General features: G+C 65.4%; 2 protein-coding genes across 3 annotated transcripts in view; both read right to left on the bottom strand.

The window, feature by feature from the left end:
- The window catches only part of PTK6 (protein tyrosine kinase 6), a 7,803-nt gene extending 1,913 nt beyond the window's left edge, over window positions 1-5,890 (bottom strand). The window contains 7 exon segments of the mRNA XM_034641558.1: window positions 787-947; window positions 1,849-2,052; window positions 2,868-3,021; window positions 3,572-3,661; window positions 3,663-3,723; window positions 3,981-4,100; window positions 5,658-5,890. Coding sequence (XP_034497449.1) covers window positions 787-947; window positions 1,849-2,052; window positions 2,868-3,021; window positions 3,572-3,661; window positions 3,663-3,723; window positions 3,981-4,100; window positions 5,658-5,890 — 1,023 coding nt within the window.
- Window positions 5,891-8,293: 2,403 nt separating this feature from the next.
- SRMS (src-related kinase lacking C-terminal regulatory tyrosine and N-terminal myristylation sites) lies at window positions 8,294-16,131 on the bottom strand. 2 transcript variants are annotated; one of them, XM_034641222.1, is made up of 8 exons: window positions 15,424-16,131; window positions 11,709-11,830; window positions 11,038-11,258; window positions 10,301-10,484; window positions 10,035-10,193; window positions 9,373-9,554; window positions 9,127-9,283; window positions 8,294-8,968 (listed from the first exon to the last, which is right to left on the bottom strand). In XM_034641222.1, the coding sequence occupies exons 1-8, from the start codon at window positions 15,783-15,785 to the stop codon at window positions 8,775-8,777; spliced, it is 1,581 nt and encodes a 526-aa protein (XP_034497113.1). In that variant the 5' UTR covers window positions 15,786-16,131; the 3' UTR covers window positions 8,294-8,774. The 2 variants fall into 2 exon arrangements, with proteins under 2 accessions (XP_034497113.1, XP_034497114.1); XM_034641223.1 differs by having other exon boundaries at window positions 11,095-11,258.
- Window positions 16,132-16,437: the final 306 nt, after the last annotated feature.

The raw sequence follows: 16,437 nt of genomic DNA, 5'->3' as shown, positions 1-16,437 counted from the left end.
TCGTGGACGCGGTCGTGCACTGGTGGGCGCACCGTCCTTAAGAGCGTCTGATGCCAGGGGACTTGGCCGCAGTGATCAGACTCGACGTGGAAAATGTCACGTTCAGTGTTCCAAATGTCGCCATGTAAAAACCGGCCCCAGGCACACGCGCGCACACGCGGGACGTCACGCTCCCTGAGCAGCTCTGACACCAGGGGGCGTCTGCGCTCCGTGGTGGCCCCCCGCCGCCACGTTGGCAGCGATGGTTTGGTTTGGGTGTTAAAGGAAGTGATAGGCCCTCGGACGGGTGACGGGGTCTGTGAGTCCGAGAGATCCATCGTGCGTGTTTACTGTGCGTGTAGGAGGGGTGTGCACACGTGTGTAAGTGTTCATGCACATCCAAACACCGCAAGAAGGGCCAGCACCTTCCAGAAAGAAAAGCAGAGCCAGGCCTGCGTGTTCCAGAAGCTGGGGAGGTGGGCGAGCCTCGCCTGGTGTTGGAATAAAATGGCCTCAGTTAACCAGATGTAGGAATTACGGCTTTTCTTGTCCTATTTGTACTTCTCTGTATTTTCTCTAATTCCCACAGTGAATAGACGGTACGTTTACCACAAGGCATTTTCAATCCTTTCTCAGGCAGGGCCCCGCGGACAAAGGCATCACGGAGCTCCGTGGTGGCCTGTGCCTGGTCCGGGGGCGATGTGGGTTTGCGCTTTCCTGGTGCGAGGCTCCCACGCCCTCCAGCGAGCACGGGGCACGCGTACCCCCGGGAAAGGAACCCTGAGTGCTGCCCACCGGCCGGCTCACCCCACAGCGGCTCCAGCAGGCTCCCCTCGGGCCGGGGAGCTCCGTGACGATGTACACGGGGTCCCCCACGGAAGCCACGGCGTACAGCACCAGGATGTGCTTGTGTCGTAGCTGCTCCATGGCCTGGATCTCCAACTGGAATGTGCGCCGCAGGAGATCATCTGCGGGCAGGTGGCCTCGGTGGGTGCGGCCCCAGACGCGCTTCCCTCACCCGCCCGCGCACAGCAGCTGCCCGGGATGCCCCGGTGCCACAGGAAGGGGTCACGGTGCCCACCACCTGCTCTCANTGACACCAGGCAGCTCCCTAAAGGGCCACGGTTCGTGGACGCGGTCGTGCACTGGTGGGCGCACCGTCCTTAAGAGCGTCTGATGCCAGGGGACTTGGCCGCAGTGATCAGACTCGACGTGGAAAATGTCACGTTCAGTGTTCCAAATGTCGCCATGTAAAAACCGGCCCCAGGCACACGCGCGCACACGCGGGACGTCACGCTCCCTGAGCAGCTCTGACACCAGGGGGCGTCTGCGCTCCGTGGTGGCCCCCCGCCGCCACGTTGGCAGCGATGGTTTGGTTTGGGTGTTAAAGGAAGTGATAGGCCCTCGGACGGGTGACGGGGTCTGTGAGTCCGAGAGATCCATCGTGCGTGTTTACTGTGCGTGTAGGAGGGGTGTGCACACGTGTGTAAGTGTTCATGCACATCCAAACACCGCAAGAAGGGCCAGCACCTTCCAGAAAGAAAAGCAGAGCCAGGCCTGCGTGTTCCAGAAGCTGGGGAGGTGGGCGAGCCTCGCCTGGTGTTGGAATAAAATGGCCTCAGTTAACCAGATGTAGGAATTACGGCTTTTCTTGTCCTATTTGTACTTCTCTGTATTTTCTCTAATTCCCACAGTGAATAGACGGTACGTTTACCACAAGGCATTTTCAATCCTTTCTCAGGCAGGGCCCCGCGGACAAAGGCATCACGGAGCTCCGTGGTGGCCTGTGCCTGGTCCGGGGGCGATGTGGGTTTGCGCTTTCCTGGTGCGAGGCTCCCACGCCCTCCAGCGAGCACGGGGCACGCGTACCCCCGGGAAAGGAACCCTGAGTGCTGCCCACCGGCCGGCTCACCCCACAGCGGCTCCAGCAGGCTCCCCTCGGGCCGGGGAGCTCCGTGACGATGTACACGGGGTCCCCCACGGAAGCCACGGCGTACAGCACCAGGATGTGCTTGTGTCGTAGCTGCTCCATGGCCTGGATCTCCAACTGGAATGTGCGCCGCAGGAGATCATCTGCGGGCAGGTGGCCTCGGTGGGTGCGGCCCCAGACGCGCTTCCCTCACCCGCCCGCGCACAGCAGCTGCCCGGGATGCCCCGGTGCCACAGGAAGGGGTCACGGTGCCCACCACCTGCTCTCACTGCACGCCAGGCACCACGACTGCCAACGCCTGCCCAAGCCTGGTGTGAAGGAGAACGCCCCCAATTGTGTTCCCATGAGCCCCCGATTCCTGAAGTGGGGGATCCAGACCCCTAGTGGGTTTAGAGGTTGTAGATGAACCTTTTCGAATTTCTAGTGATCTGTTTACTTTAATGGCTTTCCATTTACATTAAGAATTTAAAATTCCCGGGGCGCCTGGGGGGCGCAGTTGTCAGGTATCTGCCTTCGGTTCAGGGCGTGATCCCAGAGTCCTGGGATCGAGCCCCGCATCAGGCTCCTCCGCTGGGAGCCTGCTTCTTCCTCTCCCACTCCCCCTGCTTGTGTTCCCTCTCTCGCTGGCTGTCTGTCTCTGTCAAATAAATAAAATCTTTAAAAAAAAAAAAAGTTTAAAAAAAANCCTCTCCCACTCCCCCTGCTTGTGTTCCCTCTCTCGCTGGCTGTCTGTCTCTGTCAAATAAATAAAATCTTTAAAAAAAAAAGTTTAAAAAAAAAGAATTTAAAATTCCCATTTTAAATAAATGCATTTAGGTGAAAACAGACATTGAAAGGGAAACGCCCCTGGATGCTGTTGTAGACACCCACGGGGCACACTGGGCCAGCAGGTAGCTCGCTGCCCCGGCCCCCTCAGGCAAGGCCTAGAGTCGTCACTGAGTCCCTGGCGCCCACTCACCTCGAGCAATCACCTTAATAGCCACTCGGACCCGGTCTTTCCAGAGCCCTTCGAAGACCTCCCCAAAGTACCCAGACCCCAGCTTCCTGCAGAGCGTGAACTCCTCCCGCGGTCTCTCCCAGTCATCACAGTGAGGCAGGGGCTTGGGCTCATGCTGGAGGGACAAGCAGGGACATGGGGTTCAGGAATTCCCCACTCTGACCCCAGGACCCGGAGCCCCTGCTCTGTCCTCAAATGTAGGACGTTCTTCTTGGTGAGGTCCCAGCGCCCAGCATGTGGCCGGGCTGTCCAGGAGCTGCCCCCACCACGGCCGCCCCCTGCAGTACCCTGCAAACACCCTCACCGCCCGCCGTAGGCCGGGCACGGTGGCTCAGTGCCGCTCAGACAGAACTCCTGGCCAGCCGCTGGCTGGGGCACATGGCCCTCGTCCCCAGGCTCCCACCAGCCCAGAGGGATGCAGGACATGGCAGGAGCATAGCTGACCTCTCCCTGATCCAGGGGCGAGAGCGACCTGGCAAAGGAAGGGACGTCCCACCCCACCGCACCCAGGTCTGTAGGACCACAACTCCCAGGACAGCGAGGGTTCCCGGGGCCAGGTCTCCCCAAGCCCCCTCCAGCCAGTCAGCGCGTCAGGACCCACACCCACCCTGTGTGCCGTGGAGGAGAGGGAGCCACGGGGGGCAGCAGGGTGCCAGCGGCCCTACCTTCTGGCAGGGCACGGTCAGCTGCAGGCCATGGGACAGGCTCTGGGCTTTGTGATGTTCCAGGAGCTCGGACAGACTGGGGAAGGAAGAACGCAGCCTCACGGAGGTGCAGCCAGATCCTGTAATGCCGCATGGCCTGCCTGTCCCACACTGTGGGGGTGAGGCCCAGCCCGGTGGACATGTGCTCGCAGTCCCAGACCCTCCCTTCAGCCCTCAGAGGGGCGCTTGCGGGCCAGGCATCCCGCCCCGGGGCACATCTCCCAGCCAAGTAAAAAAACCCAGACCCAGTGGGACCCTGGGGACAAGCGGCCCACTGGCGGGAAGGCTGGGGGGGTGGGTGGGGGGGACAGGCCAGGGGCAAGGAGCCCTGAGGTCAAGTGCAGGTGGGGCCGCAGACTGGGGAGGCCATACCTGAGAGAACATAGCACCCGGTTTTTCACTGACCCTGACCAGGAAGGCCCCTGGCCTGTTGTCCTCGGCCTGCAGCTGGTGCACGGCTTCCGAGCGGGAGACGAGGCCAAAGAACCACCTGAGGGGTGGGGGTGGTCCTGAGCCTATGCCGACCTTCAACCCCTGCCCTCTGACTCCACGTCCTCCCACTTGCCCACCCTGAAGCCCAGCCCCCCTCCCCTGACCGCCCGCCTCCTCATGCCCCCCACAGTGACCCACAGCTGCCCTCCGATACTGTCCCCGACCAGAGGCCACTTCATGGCCCATCAGAGACCCCGAATGTCCTGAATGGCCGGTCTGGACACCAGGAAAGGCCTTGGTGACCCCGAAGGGGTGCAGGCACCTGCCACCACCCTGCCCAGGGTGTCCCCTGTCTGTAGGGTCAGAGCCACTCCTGTCCCAGAGACGTGCCAACCATCCCACCAGTGGGACCACATTGCTCTGTGACCCGGGCCACAGACGCTCTGTGCTAGGACCATGGGGCCTGGGGCTCGGCATTGGGGCGGCAAGGCTCTGCACGTGTGCACTGACACACGTACCCACACGCACACAGGCTCATGCACACTGGCACCAGGGCACGGCTGAGCCTGGGCTGCAGGGTGGGGCTGCCGGGTTCCCCAGGGGACTTCCGCAGCTGGCTGCTCTGACCTGGGTCCCTGTTCCTGCAGGCATCACTAGAACAGCAGCCTCCACACGGAGCCCCACGAGAGTCACACCCCACCCTGACCGATTCGGCACATCTTGAATCTCTCTCATTTGCTCACCCCTCCAACCTCCCTGCCTCCTCCCTGCTTTTCAAATGCACTAGGTTCTCAGGACCTCAGGGCCTTTGCACCAGCCATGCCCAGCTCTGCCTTTTCCCTGTCGTTGGCCCCGGCCTTCTGAAACCTTGCTGTCTCTGATGGTACTGCATGTCTCCCTGCATGCATTCACCGTGCTACGACTCCAGCGCTCGGCAGCGCCTGGGTCACAGGTGCACAGGCGGGCAGCAGAGTCTCATGCTGGCCCCTCCTGGCCCAGAGCTCAGAGGAGCCAGCTCACGTGGCCGTACACATGCCCATGCCAGGCTGCCCCTGTGGTCCAAGCTTCCTAGACAGCCCCTTGGGACCAACCACCACCCCCAGGAGCCTCCTTGCCCTGATGGGGCAGCCGGCGGCCCCGCCCAGAAGGGCATGTCCCAGTGACTGTCCCGCTCCTTCTCACTAGGTCGTGTGTCTGGCTTTGGCTGTTTGGAAGGTGACTGAAGCTTTGCTCCCCAGAAGGCCCAGTCCCTGCCTTGGAATCCTACGCAGACCGCACCCCTGTTGGCTGGCCACCCAGAAACCCACTGTGGACCCCTCTGTCGTCTTTGGGTCCTGGCACCACAAAGTGACCGTGGGGCAGTCCAGGGGAGGGGCCACGTGCCTCTGCAGCTCCCTATCCATGGATGTCACCCCAAGAAAGCCTAGTCAGCTCTCCTGGGACCAGGATGGTGGGGTCCAGCCCCAACTAGGGGGCACGGGGAGGTGAAGTCACGTGTCCTTTATCCTCATGGGCCTCTGGGAGGCTGGCCCAGCATCCGCCCCTCCCCAGAGCCCAGCCATACTAGCACAGAGAGTGGGGGCCCCTTGGAGTGACCCACGAGGGCTGTAGAGACACTCAGGGCTCAGACTGTACCGTCTCCTTCTCGGCCAGGTAGTTGTGGGGCATGTAGCCCTCGACCAGGGCCCTGCCCGCCACATCCAGCAACGTGACGCCCCACCACTCCTCCTTCCTGGCCACGTGGAACAGATCCCCGGCCCGGAAGCTCAGCTCCTCGTCCATCCGGGCCTCGAAGTCCCAGAGGCCCACGTACTGGGGGCCCGGGTGAGCCTGGCCCCGGGATTCCATGGCGGGTGCAGCAGCAGGACTGGCCTCCTGGCCTCGCCACCTGTCACTAGGCTGGCTGCAGCACCACCTGTGACTGGGAGCAGTGGGCGGGTGGGGCCAACCTTGACAGGCCCCCTCCACCCAGCCTAGCAACCAGCCCACTTCCCGTGATGAGGCGGCCAAGCCAGGCCAGGCCCACCTGCACCCACCAGTGTGACCTCTCTCTGAGCTGCCCCAACAGCCAGGGCTCCACCCCGATGGCCCAGCAGCTCCCACCTGTCCCCCTACCCGCTGAGGCCAGGTCAGTCTGGGTACCGCTGTTGCCCACCTACTCTGGGACGTGTGCCTACCACGTGGCCATGTGGCTGGACCTGAGCCCCTGGGGGAGGGGGGGCTGAGTAACTGGTCAGATAGGGCCTTCCTGGGGTCCAGTTTAGCGGTGGGGGCTCAGATGTGAGTGGAACCCAGGTGGGAGTGAGGTGGGAGGGGGAGAGGAGGGACGGAGGCCCGTGGATAAGTCACCCCTACCCAACCTGCAGGGGGCCCTGGGATGGAGCCAGGCCAGAGGGATGTCAAGCTCTCACAGAGTTGCTGCCGTCCTAGACGCTGGCCTCCAAGGGACAGGAAAGGGCAGGCAGGTGCTGGGACGCGGGAGCCCACACGGAGGCCGTGGGGTGGGGGACAGGAGGGGCCACAGCAGAGAAGGAAGAGCCCTGAGGGGAGATGGGGACCAGGGTGTGAAGAGTGCTCCGGGTGAATGCCACCTGCCCTCGGCCTGGGCCAGCCGCCACGTCTGAGAGGGTGCGGGGACTCTGCCCCATGACAGGAGCGCCAGGGGGAACGGCATACTAAGCCTGACTTAAAGGCACGACTCACTCCATTTTGAGAAGAGGAATGTGTATTACTCAGTAAGTTCACAATCATCCTGGCAGCCCGATCAACGCTGACCAGGGTGGAGAAGGGGCAGGGGGCTGTGCAGAGGCCAGGGCTGGGCCAGGGGCCCGGGACTCCAAGGCGCCCCTGCTCCATGTCCAGCCCTCATGGCCGTGGCCTCCGCCCTGGGCCCGGCCGTGAGCTCCTGTCCGGGGACCTCGGTGTGTGTCTCAGTGCGGACGTCCGGGCTTCTGCTTGGCGACACCAGGAAGCGGGACAGTACTGAGACAGGAAGTCCCCCGCCCTCCTGGAGCCTCCAGAGCACCAAACCTGTTCGGCTTGTGGCTGATGAGACGCGCCAGGAATGCGCCAGTGACCCCCACGCACACCCGCCTCTGGTCAAAGCCCGGCACATTCCTTCCCTCGGCGCCTGCTGCCCAGCCCCGCGCCACACTCACTAGCTCCTGTGTCGGCAGGTGTCCAGCTCTGTCTCTCACCAGGACGCCCCTCGCCCCCCCCAGGGCAGCACGGACGGTCCAGGGCTGCAGGCCAAACCCTCCTGTTCCCACCCTCGGCCCCGGGTCGGGGCTGGCCCAAGCCTGGCACACAAGGCTCCAAGGGGCTCCTGCCTCCTCCCTGCTCAGCCCCGACCCACACCCAGGCTGATCTGGTCCTGAAGCGGCTCGTCTGCCTCCTCCCTCTACGCTGCCCTCTCCTGCGGTGACCTCGGCACCCTCTCCTCTCCCGCCACCCCAGCCCTGCACAGCCTCTGTGCCCGCTGTGGGGTCCCAGCTCCCCCTGCGCCAGCCCGCAAGCAGGGCCTGTGATCCATGGGGAGGGGCTGACTGGCCTCACCAGGTACAGAGCTGACCCTAAACGGCACAGAGGGCTGTTTCCTCCAGGGGACGAGATGCAGAGGGCAGCTTTGCAAGCCTTCCGGGGGCACGGCTGCCATCATGGGGGTCACAGGAGGGTGGGGCATGAGGACCCGGAGCCCAGACCACACCTGCTGGGCCCCCTGCCCCTCCGGTCCATCTCGTGGTGCCTGGAGCTGGGGTGAGTGAGAACCGGCTCCTCGTTCAGTGATGCCGGCAGTGGCCGGAAGTCAGCCCTGGTGGGAGCGGTCACACCCTGGATGCCGGCTGCCTCCTTCTCCCCAGAGAGTTGGTTGTGACCCAGTTGCCTGAAGAGCGTGGCATCCACCCCCACCCCTGCCTGACCAGCACCCAGGACCCTGAACCACTGAGGCAGGGACTCTGTGCCCTGACCTTTGCCCCAACCCCAGGAAAGGCCCACAGCCTGACCTGCCTCGGCCTGACCCAGCCCTGCCCTCCCTCACTTCAGCCGCGGCCTCAGGGAGATGCAGGGGGCTGTCTACTCCTGCCGCCTGCAGCAGTCATCTTCGGGGGCGGGGCCTGGGCCCCGGGGGTGGGGGGCAGCTCTCCCTCGGTCACCCCGCTGGTGGACCACCCCATCAGCTCCCGCTCCTGTTATGGCTGCGGGGGCCGCGGCCCACGCGTGAGGCGTGTCTGCGCGTGCATCTGAGTCGGGCACCGCGTGTTTATTGAGCATGAGGGTCTGTACACAGGCAGCCAGTGTGCCCAGCACGTGCTGCACGAGCCCCACCCCGGGGTCTGCCTGGGAGCCCAGCATCGGCCACGGGGGGACTTTGCAGAAAACCGGGGAGCCCTGCCTCAGGCTCTTGACCCTGGGGGGCGTTGGGGCTGCCCGGGGCAGCAGGTGTGGGCAGGGGGCCGTGGACCAGGCTCAGGGCTTCTGTGTCCAGCAAATCCCCGAGGCCAGAGCACATTCAGGCTTCACCCCGACTGCTATGCCACCATCTTCCCTCGACGGCAACACCAGGTCCAGGAGCAAAAGACATCAGCCCCACACGCGTGTCAGGGTGTGAGGCCCACAGCCAGAGCCAGTTCCAGGCCACCGGCGCCCCTAGATGTGTCAGCAGCCAGCACCGTCCTAGGGGGACACGCCGGGCAGGGAGGCATGGCCCCAGCCCCGTGTCCGGCGCCCCGGGTCATGTGCGGGCGGGGGCGAGGCGCCTGTGGGCCGCATTCAGCCTCTCCTGCAGCGCAGGGAAGGTCGGCCGCTCCTCGGGGCTGTCCCTCCAGCACTCCAGCATGAGCGTGTAGACCTCCGCGGGGCAGGAGGCCGGGCACGGCAGCCGGTACCCTCGAGTGACCTGCTGCAGGGTCTCATGGTTGCTCAGCCCTGCAGAGGGGCAATGAGGGGGGCTGGGCAGGGCTGCCTCGCTTCTGCACGAGGGTCCTGGTGGACACCACCCCCCAGCCCCTGGCCAGACCCTGCCAGGCTCAGGGACCCCTGGGGCAGGGTGTGCCTCCCCCCCCCGCAGGCTCCCTTGCGCCCACCTTCATAGGGACACTGGCCATAGGTGAAGACCTCATAGAGGAGAACACCGAAGGACCAGACGTCCGACTTCGGGGAGTAGATGTGGTAGGTGGCCGCCTCGGGCGCCGTCCACTTGACAGGGATCTTGGAGCCACTGCTTGGGGAGTAGACGTCATCCTGGGTGGGTGGAGACCAGTGGTGGGTGGGTGGGGTGGCACCCTCCCCTCCCAGCCACGGCGGGGCCAGGGGTCCCAGCCCCAACTGACCTTGAGCAGCCGGGCCAGGCCAAAGTCAGCCACCTTGCATGCCAGGTCGTCGCCCACGAGCACGTTCCTGGCCGCCAGGTCGCGGTGTACGATGCGCCGCTCCTCCAGGTAGCTCATGCCCTCGGCCACCTGGCAGGCGAAGCTCAGCAGGAGAGGCAGGCCCAGGGCCCGCCCCTCAGGGCCTGTGGGGCAAGGTGGACAGTCAGGGGGGCGAGGGTCTGCACCGTCCCATCCCTCCGTGCCTCAGTGTCCATACCCCTAAGACACGGTGAGAGCAGCGCCACCGGCCCAGGCTTCAGGGGCACCATGCTGTGCGGTGACTGCTCAGGGAGGCTGCTCCTGGGCAACCCGGCCTGAGCCCCCAGGGGAGACCAGACACAGGGCAGGTGCACGGGGCTGGGTGCGCCCAACCCCACTGCCCTCGGCTCAGCCTGGAACCGTGAGGCTCTGACTGCCTCTCCACGAGGCAGAGGACTGGCCCAGGCCCGGGACCAGAACCCACTGCTGGCCAGAGCCCACCGCAACCCTCTGGGCCTCAGAGGGTCGAGCCTGGTGCAGCGTCAAAGGCCCGAGAAGGGGGCCAGGCAGTCATGGCCTGGATGGAAGTCCGGGTCACCCAGACGGCCACCAGCGGGAGGGGCGGGGAGGGGGCAGCCACTCACTCCCCAGGAAGGCCTGCAGATTGCCCTTGCGCATGAGCTCAGTGACGATGTACACGGGCCGGCCCGCGGAGCACACGGCATGCAGCCGAATGAGACGCTCGTGTCGCAGGCTCTTCAGCGTCTGGATCTCCTTGCTGAGGTCTGCGAGCTTCATGTAGGCTGCAGGAGAGGGCACCGCTGCGGGACCCGCCCACACCACCCTGTGCTGCCCCAGGGCTCCGGTGGTCAGAGGGCACGGCGCGCAGGGGCTGGCAAGCCTCACCCACCTGACTTAATGACCTTGACCGCCACTGGCGTGGAGCCCAGCCACAGGCCTTCCCACACCTCCCCAAAGTAGCCTTCACCCAGCTTCCTCCGAAGGGCAAACTCGGAGCGAGGCCGCTCCCACTTGTCCTGCTGGGGGAGCTTCCGCAGGGGCGTGGGGCACTCCGGGCCTTTGCCTGCTGCTCCCTGGAAAGAGCGGATGGTGTCTCCCGGTGCACCAGGCCGGGGAGCCAGGTGCGGACCCCAGAAGCCTCACCCCACTTGCTTCTGGACCTACGGGCAGCTTTGCTGGGGGTGGACCCCCACCCGCAGTCATTACTGGCAGCCACACTGTCATTAGCAACCGGAGGAACTGGATTGCTGCCCCCGGCGGGACGGCTGGTCCCTGAGAGCTGGGGTGCTGGTGTTCCAGCCCAGACGAGCATCCCCTCCCACAGCTTCCGCCTGGGCCTGCGGCTGCTGTGGGCACCCTACCTGGACGCCTCCCCAAGCTTGCCTCTGGCCCTCACCGCCCCTCTGCAGAGCCGGGTCTGGGAGTGAGGGGACCCTACAGGGCTCGTCCCACCCCAGCCCCAGAAGTCCCCAGAGATGGAGATGCCTCACCCGTGAGAGCAAACCCAACCCCAGGCAGGGCCCTGGCCGGAGTGCGGAGGCCGAGCCGGGGCGCCCAGTGCCCCCGGGCATTTTCAGACCCCCCAGCCATGCTCGGAGACGGGCCTGGGCCTGCTGCCTTGCTCACACAGCTGGACACGGGCTGGGCCGCTGGGCAGGAGCTGTGGCCGGGCGGCTGGCCCACCTGGGGCACACAGGGCTGCAGCAGCGGGTTCCGGATCAGCTTCCAGTTGGCCTTGTAGTAGGCGAGCAGCTCCTGCAGGCTGGGGAAGAGCTGGCTCTTCTGCAGGTAGAGACCGTCGGCCGCCGTGGCGATGCGGTAGTGGTGAACGGTGGCCTGGGCCCGGACTGGGGGACGGGCACAGGGGAAGGCCGTGTCTCGGCTGCAGCCCACCCCAGGCCCTCCCAGCACCCGGACCAGATGCGCAGAGCAGCACCACGACCTTCTCTGGGCCGGGCTCAGGCCGGGCCTCGGAGCCTCATGGGAAAGGAGGGAGTGTGGGCAGCTGCAAGCTGAGGGGCAGTGAGAGGGGCCCCGGGCGGGCACCGGGCGGGCACTCAGCATATAGATGAGTCCGAGAGTGAGCGGACGAGGGAAGGGAGGGTGAGGGAGGAGCGAGCCGTGGTGGGCGAAGTATCGAGGCGGGGGAGCGGGTAAGTGAGCCTGCAGGTGGACAGACCAGCCGGTGAGTGGACATGAGGTGACCAGGCCTGATGTGGGGCCAGCAAAGCCCAAGGCCAGGGGCGTTCGGGCCCTGCTTCAGTGATGGGACAGAGGCCCGAGCAGCCGTCCGGTACCTGATAGCGTGTAGTCCCCGTGGCTGCTCTCGCTGGGCCGAATGAGGAAGGCGCCCGGCGCGTTGGCCGTGGACAAGAGCAGCTGCTGGGCCTGGGCGCGGCTGATGTCGCTGAAGTACCAGCTGTCGGGGCGGGCACGGCGGTCACCACCTGCCCCAGGCCTGAGCCCGACTCCGCTGTCTCTCAGGGACAAGGGGGCCCCCAGAGCCCGGGGCAGCGGTCCCCGCCCCGGGCCTGCACCTACCCCTAGTCCTCAGTGAGCCCGCCTCTGGAGTCATCAGGAAGGGGACAGGAGGACCACTTGGGCTGACACAGAGCTCACACTGCCACCAGCAGTGACCTGAGTCAGGTGAGACTGTCCACACACCTCAGCCACAGAGCCCCCACCAGCCCTGCTCACAGAATGACTTCCAGCCCCGGCCGGGGGCTAACGGGCCAAACTCAAGACTGCTGAGCCCCTACCGGGGGAGGGGGTCCACCAGGAGCCAGGGGTCCCTGAGGAGCAGCCCCCGGGCTGCCGCGGTGGCGTGAAGGACCACCAGCTTCACCAGGCTGGGCATGGCCCACCTGCCCCGAGACGTGGACAGGTGGGGCTGACAGAAGCTTGGCCAGGAAGGCCCCAGAGGAGGCAGCTGAGCCAGGCTGGGCAGGGGGTCCGGGGGTGCTGGAGGAGGCACAGAGCATCACACGCCTGCCTCGGAGGGGCCCCGCCCAGGGCAGGCCAGCCCAAGCCCCCGGCCCTCTTCGCACACACATGCTCCCTCTGTGAAGCCAAGCACGCTCCCAGCACTTGGGCTGTGGGGGCGTCCAGGGGCCCGCTCCTCAGTCTGAGTAGAATGCCGACGTTCCAGGAGCCCACACACCTGAGCATGGAGCAGGGCGGGGTGAGGGCCTGCTGGGCATCCCCACTGACACCCCATCTGGGCCACGGTCCACCTGAGTCACACCACGTGCACCTCCCTGGCTCCACGTTCTTGGAAGGAAAGCGGAAAAGCTCCTGGCCCCACCCCGTCACCTGTGTCTGCTTCCCAAGGCCCACGGAGGGGAACCCCACACCTGAGTCAGCGTCCTACCCTGGAGCCTCCTGCTTCCTGGAGATTCTGGGGACTGAGGGGCAGGAGGCCTGCTGCCTAAGGGAGAGCCTCAGCCACTCGGGGGACAGCCCTGTGAGCATGACCCTCGTCCACTCTGATGGGAAGACACCTGGGGTTCTGGGGGCCAGGGAGTTGGCTCTGACCCCTACCTGGGGGTGCAGGACCAGCAGTTATCCTAGAGGACCCAAAACATGACTCAAAGCGAGTCAACACAAGGAGGGGGTGCCCTGGAAAGAGGGGACTGGGTGGATGGGTGGTGCCTGGGCAGGTGGGTGCTGCCGGAGCCCGGGGCGAGGCCAGGGCCAGGCTGGAGGGGGACGGAGACAGGCCTGCATCTGGCGCAGAGGCCCACGCGCCCCATGGAGAGCTACAGGAAGGGGGCTGGGAACCAACGTGGCCAGAGCCAAACCTTGGGCTGGGCTGAAGGGCTGCCGAGAGGGAAGAGCTGGAGACAGGAAGAGTGGGGCGACGGCAGACGGACAGGCAGAGGCCCCAGCCACACTGGGAGGAAAGACAAGCACACAGGGCAGAGAAGGGTCAAGGACATGAGGACGTGGGTCCCCAAGACCAGACTTGGCTGGGCAGCAGGCTCGGGGAAAGCTGATGAACCCATTTTTCAGCACACTGATTTAGGAGCAAGAGGTCCAGGCCCCTGAGGCTGCCAGGCTCCCCCAGCAAGGGCCTCCTGCAGCCAGGCCCTGCCTTCTGGCCCACCGGCCAGGAGAGTTCCCGCGTGAAGAGCCACGGAGGCCCTTCACAAGACAGCAGGGCTGCGGGCGAGCGGAGAAGCGGAAGCGGCCCCAGCCCCAGCCCTCCCCTGGAGCGAGGGCCGGGGACGTTCTGGGGAGTCGCTCCCTAGGGTGGGCAGTGGCTGAGATAAGACTGGGGAGCCTCACCCTCACGGTTGAGGGTCCTCCCCCTGCCCAGCCAGTCTGGCCCTGGGTACGACGGCCAGGTGTCTGTGGCTAATGACACCGTGAGTGCGGCCAGCTCTTTCATCCTGGGCCCAGGCAAACAGTCATTACTGCTTCCTCCTGGCACCTCCCCCCCTCCGACCCTCCCAGCCCTGCCCCTGCTGCGGCCTCTGAGAGAGGCTCAGGGGACCTGTCCTCCACCTGCGTAGTGACTGTGGGCCCCTCCCCACCGGAACGTCCGCCTGGTCCCTCCCATGCTTCCAACAGGCTGGGCCTGGGGCGGGGCCCGGAGTCCCCTCAGAAGGGGCCATCCTGGGACCAGGGCTTTCCCATGCCACATGTAAATCCCCCAGGAGGCTGTGGGAGTGCCGAGGGGCCCCCAGGAGACTGGGGGTGGCCTGAGTGAAATTGAGACCCAATGCTGGTCGGCAGAGGACATGTCAGGGGCTCAGGCCCAGCCGGGCACAGGACAAGAAGCCAGTGTCGGGGTGAGGTCTGGGCAGCTGGGCCTGGCTTTGCTGGCCCTGTTCACTAGCCAGCTTCTGGCCTTTTCTCCCCCAGACATCACCTCCATGCATGCTGGGGTTGGGAGAGGGGGTGGCATCGCTGTGGCATATCTGTCTAGACATCAGGAATTGCAAGGGCCATGACATCCAGGCTGATCCACGCATCCAGGGGAAAGACAGGGAGAGCCACAACCAGAATTTGGATCAAAGGGTTGAGGCCCATGATGTCCACCACCATAGACAGAGCCAGGTGGGGCCAGCACACAGCTGTGCCAGGAGGCTACCCTGTCCTGCAGACCCTAAGCCTGGGCTGAGAGGTCATTTCTCCCAGACCTGTGGGAGAGCCTCTGCTCTCTGCCTCCCTCCATGACTGCAGACTGGCGTGCAAACAGCCAGGGGTCCATGCCAGCCAATGCATGCCTGGGGACTGCCCCAGCCCTAGGGGCCTTGGGCATGCTGGGGGGGAATGGGTGAGCTCTACCCACCTGCGTCCCCTCTCAAAACAGCCTCCTTGGGAGCAATTCCAAAGGTCAGGGCCATGTCCGCCCCATACCTGGCCCAGTGCAGCAGGGAGAGTTCTGGGTGAATATGGACCAGTGAGGCGGCAGGTGAATCCACCTCTCAGACTCAGCATATCACCTTCTATCCCCCGTGCTCACCCCCTCATCCCTCACAGCATCCGGACGGCTCTCTGCCCACTTACGTCCTCATTGGGAGCCCCAGGATGATGGGGCCGTGTCTGCCTCTCTTGGAACTGCACCCAAGACCCTGGCCCCTGCCCTCCAAGCCGTGACCACTCAGGTAATGTGGAATGAGAGACCCCAGAGTGTGGTCAATGCCAGGGCTGAATCCCTGTGTGAGAGGGATTCAGAAGGGCCTGGCTGGCTGGACCATGTCCCAAAGTGACCGCCATGCTGGGTGCCTGGCCAGTGGCATGCATACACACTGTCCAGCTTATTCGCCACCGGCCCTGACCACTCCTGCTGGAGTCGTCACCGCTTTCCCTCTTAGCCGTACCAGGACACAGTCACTGGCATCCGCCCCCACCCTGCGTGCTTGCTCACCACTGCATGGTGAGGCCTGCAAGGGTCCTGGCCACAGAAGGGAGGGAGGGAAGGAAAGCAGGATGGATCCTGGACGTGCGATCTAGGGACTCAATCCTGCCCTTTCTCCTGACCCCCCGGGGCAGGGCGATACTCACGGGTAGTCTGAGAGAGACTCCGGGGTGGCCTTGGCCAGGTGGGTGATGGGTACCAGCCCAGTACTGGGCGGGCCAGAGAGCCTGCGGGCAAAAATGTAGTCGCCCTCCTCCTTGAGGGCGTAGAGCCTGTCCCCGCGGCTGACACTCAGCTCCGCGGAGCACCGGGCGGTGAAGTCGTAGAGCGCCCGGAAGAGCTGCGCGGGTGCGGGGGCGCCGCAGGGCTCTGTGGCGGAGGGCGCCGGCTCAGCGCTGGCCGCAGGGTCGGGAAACCCCGGGACGCCGCCGTCCGGCGCGGCCACCGGCCAGATCTTGTCCCAGAAGAAGGACAAGAAGGTCAGCCGCTTCCTGAGGAAGGGCTCCATGCTCCCGGGGGTCACCACGCCGAACCCAGGGTCCCGCAGGGGAGGGGCCGCAGCGGCAGGGCTTAGGGCTCCGACCGACAGAAACTGGAAGGGCCGGTGGGAGGGCGAGGGTCCGAGCCTTGCTGCTGGCCTCCCTGGCGGCGCAGAGTGCGGGGCTGCAGGTCACTCAGGAGGACCCTCTAACAAGGCGCGCTCCACCACGGCCCCCGCCTCCCGGGCTGGGGTTCAGACCAGAGTGGGGTGCAAGGTGGCCCTCCAGCCCCCGCCACACGACGGCTGCTCCTGTGCTCGACCTCTGGGGTGCCTTGTCCCCAACTGCTCAGAGCCGCTCTTTGGGGCGGGGGCAGGTGCGGCCCCAGAACGCGCCTCCGGGGCGGGGCCTCGGGCTTCGGGCGGGGCTTCGGGCGGAGCTGTGGGGGCGCCGGCGGGCGCCGCGGGCCAAGCGTTCAGCGCAGGTGAACCGCGCGCCCGCCCTTGAGCTGAGCCTTGCCCTCAGAGAAATGAGGTTCCGTGAAGGGGACGGCCGCTGTGCAGCACCAGCCACTGGTTGCCTAGAAGGGAGCTGGATTTGTGCGGAAAACCGCCTGTTCTTGGGGCGCCTGGGGGGCTCAGGTCATGATCCCGGGGTCCTGCTCCGGGGGGGGGGCCTGCT

This window comes from Ailuropoda melanoleuca, chromosome 13, assembly GCF_002007445.2.
Source record: "Ailuropoda melanoleuca isolate Jingjing chromosome 13, ASM200744v2, whole genome shotgun sequence".
Classification (NCBI taxonomy): Eukaryota; Metazoa; Chordata; class Mammalia; order Carnivora; family Ursidae; genus Ailuropoda; species Ailuropoda melanoleuca.
This window is presented reverse-complemented; position numbering and strand designations above follow the sequence as displayed.